This window comes from Fringilla coelebs (genome assembly GCF_963513975.1).
Source record: "Fringilla coelebs genome assembly, chromosome: 1".
NCBI lineage: Eukaryota > Metazoa > Chordata > Aves > Passeriformes > Fringillidae > Fringilla > Fringilla coelebs.
Genome location: NC_140028.1, coordinates 40,669,183 through 40,692,015, shown reverse-complemented (window position 1 = coordinate 40,692,015; position 22,833 = coordinate 40,669,183). Strand labels below are relative to the sequence as shown.

The 22,833-nt window shown below is 43.2% G+C and overlaps 1 protein-coding gene across 2 annotated transcripts in view; it reads left to right on the top strand.

The window, feature by feature from the left end:
- Positions 1 to 18,156, top strand: part of RGS20 (regulator of G protein signaling 20) — a gene marked incomplete at both ends in the record, with an annotated part of 34,006 nt that extends 15,850 nt beyond the window's left edge. The window contains 5 exons of one of the 2 annotated variants that reach the window (XM_084203716.1): positions 2,749 to 2,847; positions 11,468 to 11,616; positions 15,601 to 15,687; positions 16,526 to 16,760; positions 17,968 to 18,156. In XM_084203716.1, coding sequence (XP_084059842.1) covers positions 2,749 to 2,847; positions 11,468 to 11,616; positions 15,601 to 15,687; positions 16,526 to 16,760; positions 17,968 to 18,156 — 759 coding nt within the window. Of the gene's footprint in view, positions 1 to 2,748; positions 2,848 to 11,467; positions 11,617 to 15,600; positions 15,688 to 16,525; positions 16,761 to 17,967 lie in introns of those variants that run through there. The other variant, XM_084203715.1, reaches the window with a different exon arrangement.
- Positions 18,157 to 22,833: the final 4,677 nt, after the last annotated feature.

Here is a 22,833-nt window from a genome sequence, read left to right as displayed (position 1 = left end):
TCCTGTCTGAGCCTTAGCAATTGTAGTTTGGCACAGACATCAGTTCTATGCTTTCTGCCACAGCCAAAAGGGCACGGATTCGCAGAAGGGCTCCTTGCCACTGGGCAGGAGGAATACTGAGTGGGGTTGTGGGGTGGGAATCAACCTCTCTAATTTTTTCTGCTCTCCTGGGAACATTGTCCAGTTTCTGCCGTAGTTCACCTCTCCAAACAGACCTAGGGGAGCTCTCTGCTGCTAAGCAACAGCAAGCTCTCCTTCTGTGTAGGAATGGCAGCTTTCCCTGCTGGCTTCAGCTCTAAGGAGCACCTTCCCTGGCATCAATGGCACCACAGTCATGTTCTCCCATTGCTGTGGCAGTGCTTTGGCCTTCAAGGGCAGCACCATCCCGGTGGGAAGGGCTTTCTTCACACCGTGTAGACTTCAGTTCCTCTCTCTTTGATGTCTGGTTGTAAGCCAGAAATAGGGACAATGTTTTGGGATGGTCTAAACCTTGATGAAATCATGAAACCCCAAACAAAAACAGGTAGAAATCACTGCTAGAGAAAAGGGAAGCAGAGCAGTGATTTTTTTTCCGTTCCTGCTCAGGGCCCATGCTCCAGCAAGGCGGTTCCTTCTCTGCAGGACAATGGCACTCAGCAAGGAAGGGCAAGGTCACGCTCCCCTGACTCTCGCAGATCGGGGCGGGCCCGCCGAGCTCCCCGGGAGGCGGCGGGGCAGGTTCAGGACCCTGGACAGGTCCGGGCGGCAATGGCTCTATTCCGCTCCCCGCCGCCGCAGCTCCGTCCGTCGTCTGCGGTTGGCTTTTCGGGTGGGCATTTTTTGGGAGCTGCTCTGCGGGTGTAGGTTGTAAGTGGCCAAATTCGTTCCCGTGCTCCTCCGGCACTATGGCCGAACCCCAATGGGCACTGGCTGGGTACGAGAGCTGTCCTCCGGCCCTCACCTAAAGGACCGTGTTAGGAAAGTTAAAAAGACTGAGTTTACATGGGGGCAAGTGCGAGGGCAGCAGGGTGTGGGCTCACGGCTGCCAGCGCTCCTGACTCTCATCTGAGCACTGCGGGGCTCTGCTGGGTGTGCAGGGCCCCCGCCTGCCCCCTCGGTGATGCTCACTTTGTGTTTTTCTCTCTTTCTCTCCCTCTCTCTCTTCCCGCCCCGTCCCTCCGCTCCCACACCTCCCCCGCTCGCCGCAGACTCCGAGGCCTGCCAGGCCCCTCGCCTCGCTGTCAGCTCTGCTTTCCAGCCCCTTCCTGCGGCCGCAGCTCCCTGCCCGCCGGCCTTGCCCGCGCTTCGTCTCGGCGCCCCGTCGAGACGCCCCGGAGCCCCGCTTGTGTCCCGTGGGCTTGGCGGCGCTGCTGGCCGGGAGCGGGGCGCCCGCCCGCTGCCCGCTGGCCGCCCTGCTGCGGGGCCGCTGGGCTGAGCCGCCGCCGGCCCCCGCCCCGGCCCCGCCGCCGCCCAGCCGCCTCCCCCCGGAGCGCCGGAGATGCCCGGCGTGCCACGGAGCCGCGCCGCCGCAGCCCCGCGCTGCCCCCGAGCCTCCCGGCGCCGTGAGTACCGCTCCTGGGGCCGCGTCCACCCCTTCCTCCTCCTCCTCTTTCTCCTCCTGCTCCCCGCACCGGGCAAGCCGCTGGCCGCCCACGTGCCTTCAGCCAGCAGCGGCGTGGGAGTCTCGGGGGCTCCGGGCGAGCTCCCGCGGCAAAGCCCCGGGCGCCACAGCGGAGCCCGCTGGTCCCATCTGCCATCCCCAGCGCCCCCGGGTCCGCTGGCTCCGGCGAGGCGGCTCTTGCAGCCACCCTGCCCCGTACCCGGTGCGCGGGCGGGAAAGGAACAGCCCCGACGGCAACCGGGTGCCCAGCTCCGGGAACCGGGAACGCGCAGAGCGTTCACGCACCGGGTCAGTCTTGGTTTCATGGGAAGACAGTGTCAGTCTGCCCGGGAGCGGCGGAGGTACTAGCAAGCCGCAGTCGTCCCGTTAACCCTTGTCCCGGCAGACGGCTGCCCGGGGGGTGGAGGCGGCGGATCATTTTCGGTGAGAGAATCCCCTAAACGTAGCGATGTTCCTAAGGGCGCCTCCGAGGAGCGGGGTGAGCGCCCAGCCCGGCGGCCCCGGGCACACGCCTTGCACGGAGCCGCGCTGCCGCAGCCGTGTCACACCTGCCCCGCGGAACGGGAGGGCGAGCCCGAGAGAGCCCGGCGGCGGCGAGCCCTGCGCCGCTGGAAAGCAGGAGGCGGCTAGGGCAGGGAAGACGTGTATCTTAACACGCAGTTACTTAAAATGCGAGCGTGTTCCAGCGCCGGGTTGACAAGCCCGGGTCCCCTCTAAGGCATCTGTGAGCGCAGAAGCACCAGCACCGAGCCCCACGGCGGCACCGCCGCCTCTCCAAGCCCTTCCCACTCCCTCCCTTCCGCGCACACACACGCACAAACGCACACACACACGCTCCCCACTCACACGCTCTCACGCCGTTCTCTCCGGCATTTCTGCCTGCGGCTCCCGTCCCATGGCTTCCCCCGCGCCCTCCCCAGTCCTCCGCCGCGGAGCGGGCGCTGCTGTGTTTAATCCCTTTGCAAACCGGCCCTGAGCCGTAGCAGCCCCCGGTGTTCGCATCGCCAGGGGCGACCCGGCGGCAGCCCACCCCGTCGGGCCGTGCCGGGGCGGGGAGCGCGGGCTGCCGGCCTCGCTCCCTCCGGCTGCAGCCACGGCGAGCGAACCCACCCGCGGCCGCACCGAGACCAGCCCGCGGGGCCGGGCGCATGCGTGGGTCTGGCGAGCCGCCGTTCCCGGTCGCCCAGCCCGCCGGGACCGGAGGGGAAGCGTGGGAGGAAGCCCGGCCGGGCCCCGCTGCCGACACCGTAAGTAGCGCTCGGTCCCGCTCGGCGGCAGCCGGACACGGCATCCCGAGCTGCGGGAAGGCGCGGGCTCGCCGCCGGCAGCCGCGACCCCCGTGCCGCAGCTGGAGCCGCCCCGGGTGCAGCGGGACGGACGGGACGGGACGGGACGCGCGGCGGTGGCCCCCGCGGCCGGGGCGGGACAGAGGCTGTCGCCGCCCTCCCCGGGAGGAACGGCAGGGGACTCGGCGCAAAAGGCGTTTCCCCCGGTCTGCCGGTGGATCGGGAGCTGCAAGCCGGGAGCGCCCGGCGCTCGGGCTCTCACCGCCACGTCCCTCCCCAAGAGCTCCCAGCGCAGACCCCGGGGAGCACCCGGCTGACCTCGGCCCCGGGAGCGGGGTCAGGATCCCTCCCTGGGTCGGGTTCGCGCCCCGGGCCGCGCCCCCTCCCTGGCCCCAGCGCAGGTAACACCTCGGCTCGGCCCCCGCTCAGGGGCCCTTCTGCCTCGTCTCACGAAGATGAGGCAGCATCCGTGCCCCCGCCCCACCGTGAAGGGGGTCCCGCGGTGCGTCTGCTCTCGGAGCCCGGGGCTCCCCTGCCAAGTTAGAGAAAGAAGCAGCAACAGGCGAGTGTTTCCGTAGGAAGACTTCCAGTGCCAGCCTGCCTCATCAAGCATCCTTAGAGAAGAGAAAGAGCTCTTCCTGAGCTCTGTCATTAGGTAATGTCAGTGGGTAAGAAAAAGCAGGTAATGAAAATTGGACACAAATACAGAAAGTGAAATAAGATTATCCTTGTAGACTCCAGTAAGAACCTACAGTAATTTAATAGCGGTGTAATTTACTTTGTGCAACCGTTCTATTATTTCATTTTTGCTGTTGAAAAATGTAAAATGAAAACTTTTCATATGACGCTTGTTGCTATGACGTAATGGCAAGGAGTCTCCTTGTACCTCTGTTGCACAAACAGAATGTCAGCATCGAATCCAGTGTTCTGCAGAGCTGTGGGCTGTGGAGGTAGCTACACCACTGCTGTATTACAGGACCAGAAGCAATAAACACCAGTTCGACTAAACAGAACACCAGAATCATTACCCACTAGGAGATTCCTAGCTGTGGTTCCTAAAATTAGGAACGTCATGTTAAAATTAGGAGTGTCTCTCCAAACTCAGAGCCAACTGAATGTAAAACTAGCACTGTATTTTATAAAATGCTCAAAGGTGAGAGAACAGTTACTTTATTTCCCCTTTAATTTTTTATCTACTCCTCACATCAATATTTACTTTGATATCTGTACTCTGGGTCCCAAATACTTAATCATGGAAGCATCACCTAAGCTGTTATATACCTCTACCCTTTGCTTAGAACAGACTGAGTAGTGATGTCTGAGGACTGAGCTGAAAGTACTGGGGAGGAGTTTTCAGGCTGTAGGGTGCCTGTGTCTCTTGGAGCTCAGGTCAAATGTTGATGAACTTGAAGCATTTAAGCAACTATCAGTACTCAGTCACTTACAGAAATTCATCCCATTTTCTTGTCACTAAGAAAACTGACAAAGGAGACAGCAAGTCTTTGAAGTACTTTGGAGATCTCCTGGCATTCAGAAGTAAGAGGACTCTTAGCTAGAGGTTTATTACTCCTCACTTGCCGTTTTCAAAACTTGTCAAAACCGGGTGAAGCAAAGAAGCCCAGAAAGTGCCAGGGTCAAAGTGAAGGTGTGCTAAGCCAAATTCTGACCTTCCTTCAGCCTTAAATTGACTTGGGTACAACTCCTCCTGGCTGACACTGCAGGCTGGCACTACAGCTGGCTCCCCAGGCAGAGAGTTGCTATCACAGTGCCTGCCCTGCAGAGCAGCCAGATGCCAGCGTAGTACAATCCGAAGTGAATCGCGACAATCGGAATCAATAGGAAACAGTGTGTGAATCACTGCTTAATGCACTCCAGGGTGAGTCATCCCGATTCAAACCAGCTTTCAGACCAGTACAATGTCAGTCAGCTTCTCTCACAGTTCGATGTGAGTCAGATCTCAGCACCGAGTACAATGTGAAATGAGTCACTGACTAATACAGCGCCATGTGCCTCCAGTACCCGGTGCGAGTTGTCAGAGCTTCTGTGTGATATGAGTCACTCCATAGTACAGTAAAACGGGCTTTTTGGAGGCCATTCATAATTAAGCACAATGCAACCAAGCGCTCAGGAGGAGATAATGGGAGTGAGCAGAGTAAACTGCTGCAGGCACCAGCTTCAATGCATAGTAGTAAAATATTAGGAGTTTAGGAATAGTTTGTAAAATATTAGGAGGAAAGATTTTGAAAATGTTATTGCTTCTTAAAATAAATGCATAAAAATAACTAGAAACAGGTGCTTTCTCTGACATCAGAGCCAGCAAAAGCAGGGTTGAAGCAGTGGTAAAAATCCCAGCACTGGAGAAGTCTGTGGGATTTTATGTTGGTTTTTCTTCTAAGAGAGCTGATCAGTCAGTGTGACTGACATACATGCACTGAGGCCGACCCCAGCTGCCACAGAAGACAAGGCAAGGGATGCTGACAGCTTGTGCTGTGCAGACTAGAAGATCCTGACACTGATTTAAGTTAATTGCAGTTTGCAGTGACCTAGTTTGTGAAGGACTCAGCATGGAATGAAGTTATATCCATACTTACATTCATACTACCCCACTGTCATAGCATCCACTTAATCAGCTGGACAGAAACTACAGATTGCTTTTGTTGCTTTTTCTATGCAACTCATAAAGAATTCTTGAATGCCTTTCCCTTATTACAGGAGAAATAATGACAGTGATCCTGCTAATTACATGCTAGAGTAACATTTTCAATGAAGTCTCCTGTGATAAAATCCAAACTAAATAAATTCTTTATCCAGGGAAGATATAGGGCATCCCTCTGAAAAACAAACAAGCAAACAAACAAACAAGGCCCCCACAAAAATCCCACTGAAGCCCCAAGTAACTAGGTTTTTAACAGAAAAGTCAGATTTTACTTAGAGAAAGACTTCAGTGCAGGAGGTTTTGCAGAGAGTGGCCTCGTGGTGGCCCACTGGGCAGAACTGAATACCAAAGAAAGAGAAGCAGAAACATCCAAGGCATTGGTAGAAAAATACCTATGACAGGTGACATGACCAAGGCACCATTTACCTCTTACTATGTGGGTGTGATACCCTTTCAGCCATTCCTTTTGAAATGGAAAGCAATGCTTTAGGCTGAATAGATGAACTTGGCTCCTCTGAGCTGCTGCTCCTCTGGAAAAATAAATTAAGTAAAACAAGTAAAGGTACTCAGTTTCTGGACACTTGACATGAAACTGTCCCAGAGCTGTTAGTTACAGGATAACACTTTTACTTGCAACTTTATCCACTGAAGCCTTTAACAGGCTTGGGCACAGTAGTGACATAAAAGCTGGTTTATTTCATGTGCTGCCGCTCTTCTTTCTGCTCACCTCTGTCCTGCAGTCACAAACTCTCATCCATTTCAGCCACCCCACTACAATATGCCAAATCTCCAATAACACAAGGTCTCTTTCGAGGAGCTCTTGCTCTTAACCTACTAAATGGGCAATCTGACAACTATGCCTAAAGCATGTGCATATGTGTGGGCGAGTTCATTAACATATATTAGAATTCTTTTCTGACTAAAATAGCACACTGCTTAATGCAGAAAGCCTGCTTGTCACATTTGTCAATGAAAAGGAAGAAGCACGAGCATCAAGTTTCCTGTTCATATTTCAGCTGACAGTGAACTGCCACAGGCTTCAGTGGGAGTTTGTTGCAACCCCAAAAATATATCTGAATTGTTAAAAAATAGATTTAGAGATTTATTTGGAACTTGACCCCAGTTGCAAGCCTCTTATGACATTAGTAGATAAGAACAGAATCTCTTCCAACTCACTGGTTTTCATCACTGGGAGGATCCAAAGTCAAAGCAGCAACTGAGACACCTACATAACCTCACCTAAAGCTTGCTGACACCAAGAGGTGGCTTTCATTGCTTTAGTGGAGTTTGGACCAGGCCTGAGTATTTACTGAAAAGTAACTGGACTCTATGATCCACATCTGTGCCCTCACTCCAAGTGGCTGTCAGCTCCTGTTCCAGCACAGGGCTTCCCGGGCTGTGGAGTTACTGGGAAAGCTTCATGCTGTGGCCATGCAAATCAGCCCCCAGAACAAGCTAAAGGCTTGCACACCTGCCTGATGGTAATGCATGCAAGGAGGAAACCTTACATCTCAGCAATTAAGTTTAAGTAATAGAATCTTTGCACTCTGAGCTGAAAAAATGTCATTGTGTTTTAGCATAAAGTGGGGATAAAAGTATCAAGTTTTGTCTACAATCTTCTGCATATTCCTGGGTTTGGGGCTTTTTTTTTTTTTTTTAATTTGGTAGAGGTTTTGGTTTGGTTTTAAATTGGTTTTAAATTGACATTTGTGGCTTAGATTTTAAATATTCCTCCTTTGGGAATGCTATTTTCTTTGTAGCCCACCTTTCTGCTGAGAAATTAACAAATACTATAAATGTTACAACTAAGCCAAATATCACCTGAGGTGTTTTTAACCAGGGAAATTATTTTCACTCCTGACCTTTACACTCCTTTGTGTTTATAAGGTTACATGGAGAGATGCTTCATAGTCTGAATGTCAGATAGGTATGCTTTGAAGTGCAAAAGTTATGACAGACATTCTTATCTCACCACTTCAGCATTACTCTTAAGGCATACAGTGGTTTTGCCGCTATTGTCAAAAGTAGCATCTCTGATGCTTGCCTAAATCCTTAGACTTTTTTTTAATTACTTATTAGCATTCAATAATATGAACACATACATTTTTATATGATTCATAGATGCTATCTAGAGGGATAAGAAAAAAGAACTTGTGCCATTAATTTTCCTCTACTTTTGTTTCATTGCTGTTTAGGGACAATTTTATAATGGACTCAATTTGTTGTTATCATTATATAGAGAAGGACATCTCTTTCCTTGGGAGATCCAGGAAGTCTGCACCTTGGTGTCTGCAGAGATGTTACATTAGATTGACTTGAAACAATGAACCAAATGAAGACAAGCTGATCACCTCAACACCTACTCCCCATTCTCATTTAAGTTTTTGAGTAATTGGCACTCTCCATGTGGAATTTAGATAGTTCTGTGGATTACTCCAGGCAGGACCCACTGCCTGGAAAAGTTTCTTTATGTTCCAGTGTGCTGATTAATATCCAAAGTGGAGGACATCCAGAAACTCCAAAGCTACAAAATCAACCCAATTCTGCACAGACTGCAGGTAGTCAGAGGAGGCTTGTAAGTGACCAGTTACTTGTTCACAGTCAGAAGAAACTTCCTGCAGATGCAAAAATGATCATGCAGGATAGACTCATGTACACAATTTAGGGAGGTAGAAGATGCTTTGTAGCTCCTGATAATCACCAGGGGTGGATTATGCATGTGCTAGACTGGTCTCAAGGCACACGAGACAGCTATCTGAGCAGTAATGCAGGTCCCAGAGCCGCATGTGACCCAGCCAACACCACCACTATGAGGACCTGTGCAACAGAACCCCCTCTTGCCATCCAGACACTGACACTGACTGTCCCATTCAAGGATTTGATTCCTCACAGTGAGTCAATATCAGCAAAATTAGACCCTACTGCCTATTCATGTTATACTCAGCAAGTGGCTGAAACCATACCCACTCTGAGTATAAACAGAGCATGAGATGGTAGGGGTTGAAATCCTTTGGTTAAAGGTATCATACATCATTCCATCAGTAGCCTAAAAGCATTCTTGGATTCCTCAGAAAACTTGTACAGGATAGCAGTCCAACTCCAGTTTTCTAGTCCTCTTTGTTTTCTTCTCTAACCCATTTTCAAACAAGGCACATTGCTGCTCCAGATGGTGGGGACAGAGAAGGCAGACTCCAGTTCTCAAAGTGCAGAGAACATCCAGTACAGAGGGTTCTCATACAATTTTTTCATTCCCATAGCACCTTCAGAGAGGTCTGGAAATCTGATGCCCCAAAGTAACAACTGTAAAATTATATGAATAGAGGACCTTTTCACTACAAGGTTCTAAAAACATCCTCTCTTTTTTGCCCTGAAGGAGCCTGAAGTCTACTGAAGGCAAAATAATAACCCACCTCAACTCCCACAGATCCACAGATCAATAAAGTAATTGCTTAAATTGTTGCTAATGTGGGCTGTACTCTAAAGGAGCAAGGACTTTTGTTAATTCCTACAAATAATATTCATTGGATTAATTGATAAATCTGCTGCCCATTCCTGCACACAGCACAACTCAAACCAGCAACCTGGCAAGGCTCATTACACAGCTCTGGTGGCTGCAGCAAGAAGCAGCAAAGTGTGATGGAAAACTTCCATGTCGTACAGTGAAATTCTGGATATATTAGAAGCAGCAGAAAGATACCTACAAACATAAAATGAGGCTCTCCTGAAGTTAGGTAAACAGTGCTGAGACAGATCACTTATTGCTTGTTCTGTGTACCTGACCAGCCTGACATGGTTTTGTCCGATGGGACTTAATACTAAGTGCACCAAAGGAGTTTCTACAACTCTGTAATAACCTGCACCGCTGCTCAGCTCTCTACCTTGCCATCCTGTTACATGGGCCCTGGATTGTATTTGGCCCAGGCTAACTCATTACTAATATGAATTAGAGATATGAATGTGTGAACATAAATTATCTCAGAAGTAAGAGTGGATGTGTTAGGCTATATAAACAGCTCATGTCTGAATCCAAGTTACATTTTTTTAAATCAATAATAATAGTTTACTGTCCAAAGCAGCAAATATTGTTAGATATATGATCCTTCCAAAAATATTTTATATGCTATCACTCTCTAATTGAAATGTGAAAATGCTCCATTTAAAAAAGTATAGATATCTGGAAGGAAATTAATACTTATTCATTCCATTCATGTGAATCTGAAGCTGACAGAAAGAAATCTGAATCTACAAATACATTCTACATTTCAGTGATCCTTTCATATTTTGAAACAAGAAAGGTTGGGGAGGGGCAGTTGGAAGCTATGTTATTTTTTCTGATTTTCTATTTCTGGTCATTTAGGCATTGCTTGTCAGATTGGGCCTTCAGAGTTTTAAAATGGGTTGTAGTTACTATCTATATTGTTCTTGTATTTTATTCCTCCTGCTACACAGGTGCATCTTCTGCTACCATGTCATGCATTTGTCTCTTGGGAGAGTGGGTGGTTCTCACAAATACAAAAACTATTAAGCTCTACAAGACAGAAATAAATTCAACATTGAAAAAAACATAGTAGCCAAAATGCAGCAAAATGTAATGGTGCACTCTGCTAAAATAACATTATTTCTTCTCCTGACACTTCTGTTGAGTCCATGACATAATCTGTACATTCCCCCTTAAGTTAAAACAGCAGCATTTCCTAAACCTGGATGAACATTATAGAAAGGAAAGCAACTTTTAACCCCCAAGTATTTATCGCATTAGATTCAAGTCTGATATTATACATTAAAAAAAAAAGAACTCAAAATTGGTAGCAGCTAATTTTAATTCCCCTACAATTGTCATGGTCTCAAAAGAAGGTTTAGAACCTGAAACAAACCTACACACAAAGGGATCTCGTGACACAGGAGGATGACTAGCTATGTATCCAAAAATCAAATACAAATAAGATTATGAAAGCCATACTAATCTTTGTACTAGCTAGCATTTCATCTCTCGAAGACATCAGTCACTTACATATGGCACAACTTTCAGCATAACAGGGAGAGCACTATTAAATGCTGTAGAGCAAGTGTGAAGCTCAGAGACAGGTCAGAAACGAACAGGGACTTCAAGGGGAGCTGTCATTTCACCAACACCACTTATCTGCACGTTCTGCAAAATGCAGTCTCCAAAAAGGCTTCCTACAACTGTGCAAAAAATCAACCTGTGCATCCACCAAAACTGTTTCATGCTGTCTTCAGTTGGGGGGCTCAGTGAAACCTAATTAACATCTAGTTTTGTGTTTCCTCTTCACCTTCACAGAAGCACAGAGACAAAAGTTTTTAAAAACTGTGGCAGTCAGACCTTCAATGGAGAAATGAGTATTGGCCCTTCCCCCTTTGTTCAAAGGGAACCAGGTTTGAGACATCCTCAATATTCATCAAAGGCCAGATTTTCAGGAAGCTCAGGTGTTTCACTCAAGCATTGTGAAGCCTGTTAGTTGGCTCATTAGGTGAAAGAAAGAAAAAAAGAAAAAGAGGCCCTAACTACTTGTATTCTGTACCACTATCCTTAGGATGGCCTTGAAGTCAAAACCTCAGGAAACCCTTTTCAACTCCTAGGCTGATACACCTCTGTGCCAAGACCTCTAGCTCTCCAAGGCCCCTCACTCATACCTTTTGTTCTTTGCATCACCACTCCCCTCTCATTGCATTCCCAGGCAGGTGAAGAATCCATTAGCCCTTTGCCTTCCACCACAGCACTTAAATGAGTGAATCTTCCAAAGGATTCAACACCTTAGAACTTCCATGGGGGAAAATCAGTGACTTAGCTTTTCAGTTCCCTTGAGGCTGTGGCCTTCAGCACTTCTGGGTAGGATTTTTAAAGCAAACAAAAAATGAAAGAAGAGAGAGATGTTTCTTACTTCCCCCTTGCCTTGTTGCTTGCAGCCCATGGGATCGGAGAGGACGGAGATACGCAAACGGCAGATGGCTGCGACCCCGGAGAGCCCAGGTGCTGCACAGGCTCAGCTCAGCACAGGAAATCGAGGCTCCAATGCCTGCTGCTTTTGTTGGTGCTGCTGCTGCAGCTGCTCATGGTAACTCCTCTCATTCAAGCCTCTAGGGAACAGAATAGCAGGGAAGGGACACATAGCTCCTGCACAGGACAACATAAGCCAAAGGAAACAAATTGTATAATTCTGCAGATCTGGGACACAAAGAGATTGCTGTGCTCGACTATTAGACACAACCCTCTACTCCAGTGTACTCCTTCTTTCCCCTGCCATTGAAACAACAGATTTTAAAAGAAATATCTGTATCTCTATTGCTCTTTTTTTGTCAATACTGTGTAATGTCTGTTTTACGCTGGACAGGGTAACCTCAGCACTGAGCTTCACCAAGGCTCCCACTAAAAACTGAAAGCAATGCCAGAATGTGTCAGAGCTTTATTTTTAGATTTGGGCCTTGACAAGAATCACTGAAGGCGTTAAATGGAGTTAGGAGAAGGTGGAAGGATTTGTAGGTCAGAAAATGAATAAGCAGGTGCCCAGCACACTTCTTTTCCCCTGAAGGTAACTGGATCTGTTGTCATTAATTAGTTTTGCCAACTCATGGCACCTGCAACTCATGTGAAGATAATCATTGGGACCAGGAACTTTAAACACTGTGGGTATTTGCTGAAGGTGAGGAGCTAAGCAGAAAAAATTCAGAAAAAATCCCATTACAAAATTCCCACTCCTGTTAAGGAAGAAAATTTATCAATCAAAGTAAAAGAGGAGAAATCACTTAATTCCTTAAATTAACAATGTGTTCACCTTCACTTTCTTACCAACCCCTTCAGATCCAAGTGATTTCATTCTAAACTGAAGTTAATTTTCCCATATTCAAAAGCCCTGTATCTGGTTAGGGCAAAGTGTTACTTCATGAGTAAGAGTAGAACTTGCATTCAAATAAATAAAAAGTCTTAAACAGCCATAGAGTTTAGCCAAAATTTTGACAGCAAGGGAATTCTTCTTAGACATTTACTATCCACCACATAAACACTTCAGAGCAAGCAAACTTGGCCCTGAGGTGATGGGAAGTGGTCATAAATGACCTTACAGCCTGGGCTAGGAATCTATTCCAATGTTGTTTTCCAATAGCACCCTGTGGCAAATGCTTTAGAGAACACCATTAGAAGGCAAGGGAAGAGCAGACTGATCATTTCCTTGCCATTGGTACTCAGCTCATCAGAAGCCAAGACACACAAGATTCTGCCCTCCCTAATGCAAACAGTGACTATTTTGCAAGGACAAAAGGCTGCTTGGAGGTTTGGGTTTTTTGTGAGATGCCAAGAACTCTGGCTCTGATCCTACCAAGCTTTTCAGCAGGTGCTTAGAGGTAAACTAAGGTAGAATTTAGAGAGACATTAACACTCTGCCTGTACAGGATCAGTTTGTGACCTATTGCATCTATGTTAAAGCATCCCATACAAATTCCAATGCCATTTCAACAGCTGTCCAGTGCAATTGTAAATGGCTCAGTCCACAGCTGCATTACACAAAAATGGTTTTCCATTAAAGGAAAAAATTAGACACATTTATCTACTAAGTCATAGTATATAAAATTTGCATTTTACCTTTTAAATTGTTGATTAAGTGCTTTTTTTTTTTGTGATTTTACCTGATATCAATTTTCCAGGATGCTCATTTTCTGTGTATCTCACTACTCAGACAATTCAAAGAAAGCAATTTACTCAATAGGGTATGTGAAAGTACCCAAATTTCATGATGCTTAAAATTCCTGTTTGCATTTAGAATCATCTGGGAAACCAATACAGGCTCAGAAACAGAGTAGCTTGTTTCAGCTTTAAAATAATTTCTGATTTTTTTTGTAACAATTGTTTTCTAGTAGCAAGAAATGCAAAACACACCGTAATTAAGCTATTTATGTTCCCCATTCATAGACCATTTCCTCAAAATAGCCTAAGCTCTTGGAACAGAAAGATTATGAATAGGAATAAAAATAACAGTCTCCATGAGTCATGCTGCTGAGCTGCGGAACATCCAATATTCAGCATATTCTTAATAGTAGATTTAGAATGAACTGAAATGAGTCTCTCAGCTGGATGCTCAGAGCCTGTGTTCATTCCTACAGTCAAACCCGAGCCTCCAGCCTGTTACTCTTCCAGATCCCGAGAGGATACAGTATTGCACTACTCTCTTTATTGTTTACTTGTACATTTCTAGGGAAAAGAGCCTGCCTGTAAGAATTTTCTGAAGCATGGCATGTTCTCTAAGGAAGACTTTTGTTATTTCTTTGGTCTTTTTCCTTTTCTGTGCATTATCCTGTAAGATTGTATTCCTTTCTATTGGGTCTGTTGGTTTCCCTCAATCCAAAAATAGCTCTGACAAGAGTATTTCACTTCCTATCTGTGTGTGAGAATACATATCACTTTACATATTCAAAAAAGGCCAGAACCACTGGTCAAAAGGGTAGTAAAGATTTGAGACCCATATAACCAAACAGAAAAAAGACTTAGCATTGCTACTTACATTTTTTCTTTTTTTTCCTGAAAAGGTAAGTTGACATAGTTCATTGGTTTGAACATATGGTTCAGATATTGGCAAAAAAAAGTGTTTGCACTATCTGCTTTCCATTTTAGCAACACAAAAGCTTTCCTATATCTTCAACACATGGACTGCCATGGCAAAGAGAAAAGCAGGTCTCTGCAGATTATGGACTAACAGTAGACAGAGAAGGAAATGCCCAGTAAACAATAAGGCTGCAAATAAGACTTGGCAAGAGTTTAGAATGCAAAACAGACAGAAAAATCCACTGGTTGTACCAAAAACCTTCCTAGAGATAAATGAGATTCTTAGAGACTAAGACAGCAAAACTCAGAACATTAGCATGAAAGAAAGGTAAAATACAAATGAAGGTTGGTGTTTCCCTAGAAGTTATAGCAACTGTGTTGCCTTGTTTCAGCTGGAGGGCCTGTTTCATATAAATAACAGGCAGTATAAAATATAAAAAACAGTGGGACCTTTTCTTCTTGACATATTTTAAGCAGCTTTACAGATTATATGACAGCATGTGTGTATGCACATGCATTTCTCACTAAGCTGCCACAGCCTGGATGAACTAGAATGTAGTCCCCACTTCCTAAAAAAAAAATTTATTTTCAAATCCAGTTTCAAATGAAAAGGAATCATCTACAACTACAAAATATTTTTTTAAAAACAAGAGCTATCTTAACTAACATTTGCTGAAAGAAGCAGGAGTTCACAGCTGCCCTTCCACAGGACATCAAAAAGTGTCAGCGATCACTAGCGATTGCAGCAAACTTTGTTTTTGTAATGCTACAAACAAGTGTTTCCATTCAGACATACTCAAAATGATATTCACCAATGATAGATCTGCTCTTTATGCTCCAGACCTCACATTTTGACACATGTATTAGCAATTTGCTAAGATGCAATCAATCACCACACAATCTGGCTGTATCTACATCTGAACACTGAAAGATGCTTACCCTTCCAAAATCACATACAGAAGTCTTTAGCTCACTTAAATCTTGTGTCCTGCTTCTGAACTCTGGCTTTCCTATGACATGGTATCACCATTCCAAACCAGAGTCTTGGCCCTCATCACAACTGAGAAGAAAAAAAATGCAAACAAACAACTCCAAACCCACCTACCTTGAAACCTAACTCACATCACACCAGTGCATCAGGTCCAGCTTAAGTAAAAGCATTGCACTGAGCATACCCAGTACAAAAACCAATTGAGAATAGATTTGGTATGTGACAAAGGGTATGCATGTACACATATACATCCCATACACACTTGTGATATTTTATGGAACTATGCTCCTTCTGTAGAAAATCCATATCATAGAATATTAAACAGCATTCAGCTACACTCAGGGTTTATAAAATTGTAAAAATAAGGTCAGAATGTAACTGTGGGTAATGTGCCTATCTTTAGCTTCTGTCCTTATAGACTTATTTTTTTTTTTTAGTATAGAAGGAAAAGTGTCTGGCGTATGTTCAGCCTTTTCCTCTATAAAGTTGACTAAAACTTTGTTCGCTACTTTTCAGTCTTACTGTTAGAAATCAAGAAGAAGAGAGAGCAAGGAGAACATCTCATGAACTCCAAGCAGAGGGTATTCCAAACTGTGAGGAAAGGTATGGTCTTTATTAAGTGTTCTGTCAAGCTAAAATGAAACAAAACCAACCAACCATACTAAGTAATGGCAACGGTTTATCTGAAATATGAAAATAACTATTATCTACTTGTCATTTACACCCAGTTTGCAAATCACCTGTTTTTTACCTCCTAATGAACCAAAGGTCTGATCTACAATATTTTACTTCATTTATATGCAGCACGTAAGCACATCCCCACTCCCATGACAAAACCAGCATTGTAAACTCAATTTTTACCCTTTTTCCTGAAATAATTTAAAAATACACCCTGTTCCCACCCACCAAGTATGCAATGAGCTTAACTGACAGTGCTCAGCCTAACAAACAAAATAAACTGGAGTTTAAATCCTCCCAAAAGTCAGGCAACAGTTTCTTCAGAAATGCTCAAACAGGTAAAAGCACCTGCAAAATGGTAACATACAGGTGGGTACCTTCCAAAGTGTCTGAATCATTATTTCTTTATATGTATTTTCATTCAATCTTAAACCATGATTTAACAAGCAATATTAGGGATAGAAAAAATGTCTAGCTGTTGCATGGGTATGTCTTTGTTGCAATTACTCTGAGCAGTAAACTGCAATTTCTGCATCAAAGCAGAGGCAATCACCTGCATCAGAGCTTTTGATAAGCACACTTTCAAAAAGCATCTTATAAATGTGTTTACATGAGTTTGCACTTGGGTGGTTGCAATGAGGAATCAGAACCCCATGAACCTCACAATTTTGTTCCATTGTGATGGCAGATGCCCCCTGCCAGCTGCAAACAGCTTGAGTAACAATCATTTGTTTCTCTCCTTTTGCTCTTCTTTCTCCTTAAGCCCTGCTCCCACTCTTGAAGAAGTAAATGCCTGGGCTCAATCATTTGACAAGTTGATGCTTACTCCAGCTGGCAGAAATGCTTTTCGTGAATTTCTGCGAACAGAATTCAGTGAGGAAAACATGCTTTTCTGGATGGCCTGTGAGGAACTAAAACAAGAATCCAACAAAAGCGTCATTGAAGAAAAAGCAAGACTAATTTATGAAGATTATATTTCTATCCTTTCTCCAAAGGAGGTATATTGCTTTCCCTAATACATTCTTTGATGTTTCTTTGCAGAGTTAGTTCTAACATGTGTTTAAAGCTACAGCAATACTCAGGGAGAACCTCCCCCCACCCCCACATTCCACTGCCATCAAGTAGATATTTAGGGGAAGAAGGCAAACACCATTAAGGTGAGATGGTCAAAACTACTTTCACTGGTTTTAAGGAAGCTCTTCCTATGCTACCCTGCCATGCTGATGTGGAATTTTTAGTTTGAGGCACAAATATATGGCTGATCACATTATCCTTGCCAAACTCAAATTTTATTTGTTGGACAAATCAATTCCTTTTCTCGTTACACTCAGAAGAGGGTGTATACGTTTCTCCAAAAGCACAGTAACCACAAATAAAGTGTCATTTTCTCACAGAGCAGCTGACAAAATATGGCATAGAACAAACACAATGACTTCCCCAAAATTTTCAAAACTATTTTGCTGTTAGCAAATATGTCAAGTTTCAAAGACATCTCAGTACAGTTTGAATATAATCCTGCCAAGCAGGCTAGAATTTGAAACCTTTCAACATCCTTGCAAAATTGCAATTTAATTTTTTTTTTTTTGTGCCAGCTATACTTATGTACTTACAAAAATGCTGTTTAAATCTACCCAGTCTGTTCCTGCAATACTAATATCTCTCTACAGACACATAGGACCTGCAGAAAAAAAAATTACATTACTGTATGTTGTATGGAAACATTATATAGCCTTACCTGTGGTTCACATCAACTCACTCTGCTTTTTAACAGCAATTTGATTAAGAAACAGCTTCCCAGGTTACATTGTCCACCTGCGTCATACTCTTACTCCAAACTCGGTCTCTTTACAACAGCACCAACTCTCCAGGAAATGAACTGTCACAAAAAATTATAAATGCTCTCTGCTACAGAGCAGGAAGTTGGTCTGGAAATAACCCATCGGTCTCAGTAATAATGGGATTGCAGACAGCCTTGTTCCAATAAGGTACCTCAGTGAGGACATTACCCATACTCAAGATATTACTCCACTCAAATTTTAAAAGAATTATTTTTTGCATAAGTTTATTTAGCAATTTTTACAGTCTTGGAGGACATCAGCTGAAATGCTTAAAAAAGATGACTTTTTCAACCAATGAAACAAAACTAAGACCCCACCTGTACTATTCACCACTATTATTTACATGACTTTCTATTTTAATACGCAGGTCAGTCTGGACTCCAGAGTAAGAGAAGTTATTAACCGAAATATGCTGGAACCCTCACAACACACCTTTGATGATGCACAGCTTCAAATTTATACCTTAATGCACAGAGACTCTTACCCACGGTTTATGAACTCTTCTATTTATAAGGACTTGCTTCAGTCCTTGTCTGAAAAATCCATTGAAGCATAGAATTTTTTCTTAAATGTATTTATTTTAAAACAGATGGGACTCTGGGCTACAGAAATCCACAGGGAATTTAGAATTAATCAGATATTTACCTGAAAATAACTCAGGCAAGTTTTACTACAGACTGAATAATTTAAATCCGCACAAAGCTCTGACACAATCAACTAAGTAGAGTTTCTGATTAAATTCAGTATTACTTTGCAAAAGGAAATGAAGAGAATGAAGAAGACACATTGTTCAAAAATGCAGTATTTTTTAAAACACACCAGACAATTCAGACACAAAGCTATTACAACTTATGTCGGAGGTACAAATACCAACTGAGCACAAAACTAAAACTGATTTTTAAGTGGAGTGTTAGAATTTTCTTGAAAATCAAACCAGTTGCCCCATCCACACTGGGACCAAAGTAAAAATATTACTGTCAATACTGTGTTACTCTAGGCACTGCCATCACACCTGGCATAGGTACACTCCACTTGTTTTGGTATATTTAATGCATACATGATGTACTAATGGAAATTGGCATGGAAATCTCAAGTTTATGAAAGTTACTGGTTGAAATAATGCTGCTTATAAAAAAAAATCTTTTGCTGAAGAATTGGTATTTTAGTATTAGAATCTGCTGAAAGCATGAAGTTCCCTTTGTTGATGTTCATGAAGTTAAATTATTTATTTCAGAGGAAGACAAGTCTGGGCATTCAAATTCCAAAATAAAGCACAAGAATTCTCACATATTTTTCTCTTCCCTCAGTAGGTGTTTGTAAAACCCTTCACTATTTGTTCCCAAGAAGACGACAGTTTCAACCAGCTTGGTACGCAAATACGAAATTCTCCCATTCCCTGACAGATCTTGTAAGGTTTCCATTACAGATATACACACAATTTACTTAATAAAAGCAGGAAGATGGAACTTGTGTTCTGATACAGCACCATTTCAGACTGTCCAACAGCACCAGCTCTATCCAGTTATAAACCATGTTCATTTACAATATACCCAAAGCATTACACTTAATTCCTGGTCATATCTCAAAAGCAGTAACCACAGGAAATACTAGGAAGAAAGTAAGTTGAATCCACATAAACTATCTATCTGTAGATCTGTTACTCTGTCTTCTTTCTTTTAAATCACATGATTCACTACAATTTCACTACATTAAACTCTGGAGTTTATGGTGGGTTTCCACTGAATTGTATTTTTCCCTGTGCATTTATTTAAATGAGCCAAATGACTCGTATAGGTTGGAAAAAGACATATGGGAAACAGAAAGACACAAAAAAATAGCCCCAGAAAGGGGTACCAGACAGACAGAGTTCAGTGATGTGTACTGTAGCCTTTCCAAAACCTACTCTTTGCCTAAATCCAGCACTATGGAAAATACAAAATGGGAACTTTCTACAAAAAAAAAAAAAAAAAAAAAAAAAAAAAAAAAAAAAAAAAAGAAATAGGAAGAACAAAACAGAATTTAAGAGATCAATTTGTTTCCTTAATGCACTTGGCAGGTGACATGTTGTGCCCTTACTGTATTTTGAAGCACATAATGATTTGATTTTTTCAGTACATAGCACCACAGGAGAAGAGCTGGTACATGGTAATTCATCAATGCCATGGGTGGTTCAAGCCAGGCTGAATGGGCAACTCGGTGTAGTGGAAAGTGCTCCTGCCAGTGGGGATGGTACTAGATTAAGGTACCTTCCAACCCAAATAATTTATCATTCTATGATCAGTTTTCATTATCTCCTTCCAACAACAAAACAGTATCCAACATGTCAGCACAAAAAAGTAAACCAAAAAAACTAGAGAGAGCAAAGCAAAGTGCTTTTGCCTGCTGCAGCACAGTGCTGGATGACTAAGTTAAGAGGAAACCCCACCATGTACCACTAAAGACACAGTTCAGTTAGTGTTTGCCACTGCCTGCCCTATCAATGCTGCTTACCTCAGCTGAATTTCTATTTAACACACCCAAAGCACTACCAATACAATTTCAGTTTATGTGAAATACTACAATGTAGGTAGTAACTTCAACAAAACAAAACAGGTATCTTCAAAAGGCAGTACTCATGGGGAGCTTGCAGTGAAACAGATGATACTGTTTTTGTTTTAATCAGTGTGCAGGAGTGCTCTAAACCTCTAAGTTGACAAATAAAGTTTATCTTGGTCAAATTCAGCTTATTGGAAAGATCATATGCACACATCTCAAAAAAAAAAACCCAAAACTTCAATCCTCACAAAATGGAGGATTTAATTTCTTTCAAGTTATCTCTCTTCCCTGCAAAGATACTTCATTAAAAGTTGGAAGACAGACTGAACACTCATAGTCCATATCAAACAATATATTCTATTATTTTGCAAGAAAAAGATGCAATGAAGTTAGAGGGGAGGGAAAATATTTTTTGGGCAGTTTTATGGTTAATATTAAATTACTAAAAAAGAAAGTAATAATTTCTAAGCGCTTATTTTCCATGTGCCACAACTTCTAAGCAATTAACATTTTCTAGGCAACTTTCATTTTACTTCTGCATTACAATATGTTGACATTTGCAATGTGCATTCTTTCCTGGAATATCTTAACAAATCTTAATGCTGTGCTTTGGGCCTAAGCTTATACCCACCACCAGTAGCAGAATGCTGATCCCTAGACATCCTGAGAATATCTCCTAAAAACCCAAACAACCCACTCCCTTAAATATCTTGTTATTTTGAGGCTGGTTAATGCTGGATTTAATTGATGCCATGGAGGCAAGGAGGGGGGGAGGGAGAAGATGGAAACAAAAACCTACCCACACAGGCAACAAATTTTTAATTACGTTTCATTGCTATATACCTGCTCATGGTGCATAAAGTTCTCAGGGCAAAAGAAAAGTGCACTGAAAAGGAAAGGTTTCCATAGACAAGCTGTTACATGAGTAGCAAGAGAAAATAATCATATTGACATAAGACATTATTTAATCATGTAAGAAATTATCACAAAATCAATTTCTCCTAGGTTGAAAATGAGCACGGTTGGTTTGCCTTGGCATTTATTGAGCTGCAGGATATCATTAATCTGTAACAACTTTCCAGTCCACTGGCATTCTTCCTTCAATGTCTGCTCATCATAAAGCAGTAACTCCCACAGAACATGCATACTGTTATAGACTGCTCTTTTCACCAGCCTGCTAAGCACTATTAAAATTGCATGGTCTCCTTCAGCCAACATATTGTGCTTGACAGTGACCTTTAAATTCCAAAGTCATTAGCACAGTACAAATGGAGAAAAAAATTATATATATTCTGAAGGGCTCTACCATATAAAGTTAGATTAAAATTCATCACACAAGCATCATGTACTTAAGCAGTTTTGGATTACAAAGGATATCAGAAAAAAGATAAAGTGATTAGAAAGGCTATCATATCATAATGTTAAGTAATTTTTAAACAACTTTGCTGTAAGCAGTTTTTAAGAACATGTGTTTTCTGCTATAAAAGGTATGAGTATTGTTTCAATGACATTATGAAAAATTTTTTATACTAAGGTTGTAACTAAATTAATCTCAAACTCTGAAATGGTAAAAGAATTCAAGAGTAGTGATCACCTAGTGAAACAAATTAATACACAGCTGCAAAATATCAAGCTTAAAAGAAGTAAAATTCCTCAGGTTTGTTTATATGAATAACTAATATTTCAAGATCCATTCCCAGAGGCATGTGTTTGAAAGGTAATACAACCACATTTTACAGAATGAAGACTTCATGTTGATGAATTAAGTCCTGTCCAGGCTGGTAAGAGTTGTGAGTTTCAATTTAAAACTCATGTATGTGATCAAAAGTGGAATCCTGAACTCTGGATAAAAACCAGGCCCATCCTTGATCACTGGGCAGATATCTTCTTTCTGCTTAGTTCTTTTCTTCAAAAAGAACCATTCAGTACAAGATAGTTTAAAACTCATACTTTCTCCTGAACGAGATAACAGAACATATGAGCAAATGTATTATATATGAGAAAATATCTTCTAATGAAGGAGCCAGAAGTTGTGTCTTCTGAGCAGCAGGATCCTCTAGCCTTGCTTACAGAAGACTGGATCCTTAACACACACACACGCACACTTTAGAAGAAATGTGGCCTCTTCTTTCTCTCTATTAGAATTGTGTACAAACTACCTTAAATTGCAGGACAACTCTGCTCCATCTGAAAGGATTCAAGTGTCCATAAAGGTAATAACCAAACCTGCTATTCTTAGACTGAGAGATTCATCACCAGTTCTGCTGGCACATTTCAGTGCATGAAATATCCCAGTGTACTGGGTCAGTCATAGCACAACTGCAGCCCAGTAGACAAGCCAGCCAGCTGGAGAAATGAGACAGCCCAAGCCCCACCTTTGCATCCTCTTCGATACAGGAGGGCAATTTCAGACAGCTGTTAAAACTGCAGCAACTGTTGAACAGAGGTCCATCCAAAGATCAGTACCAGAAAGTTGTATTTTTAGATTTGGGTAACCAAAATAAAACATTAATAGAACAGATGCATTTTTGGATCTAGCTGTTGCACTCCATCTTTCACTGGGCAAAAGAAACTGTTCTTTTTACCATGGGGGCAGAAGAGAGAAGGATGAAGGTTGCTGCTCAGGTATCATCAGGTGAAATCACATTTTATTTCAACTCCTACTTGGATATACCTGCATCACAGAAAGTGCTACCAC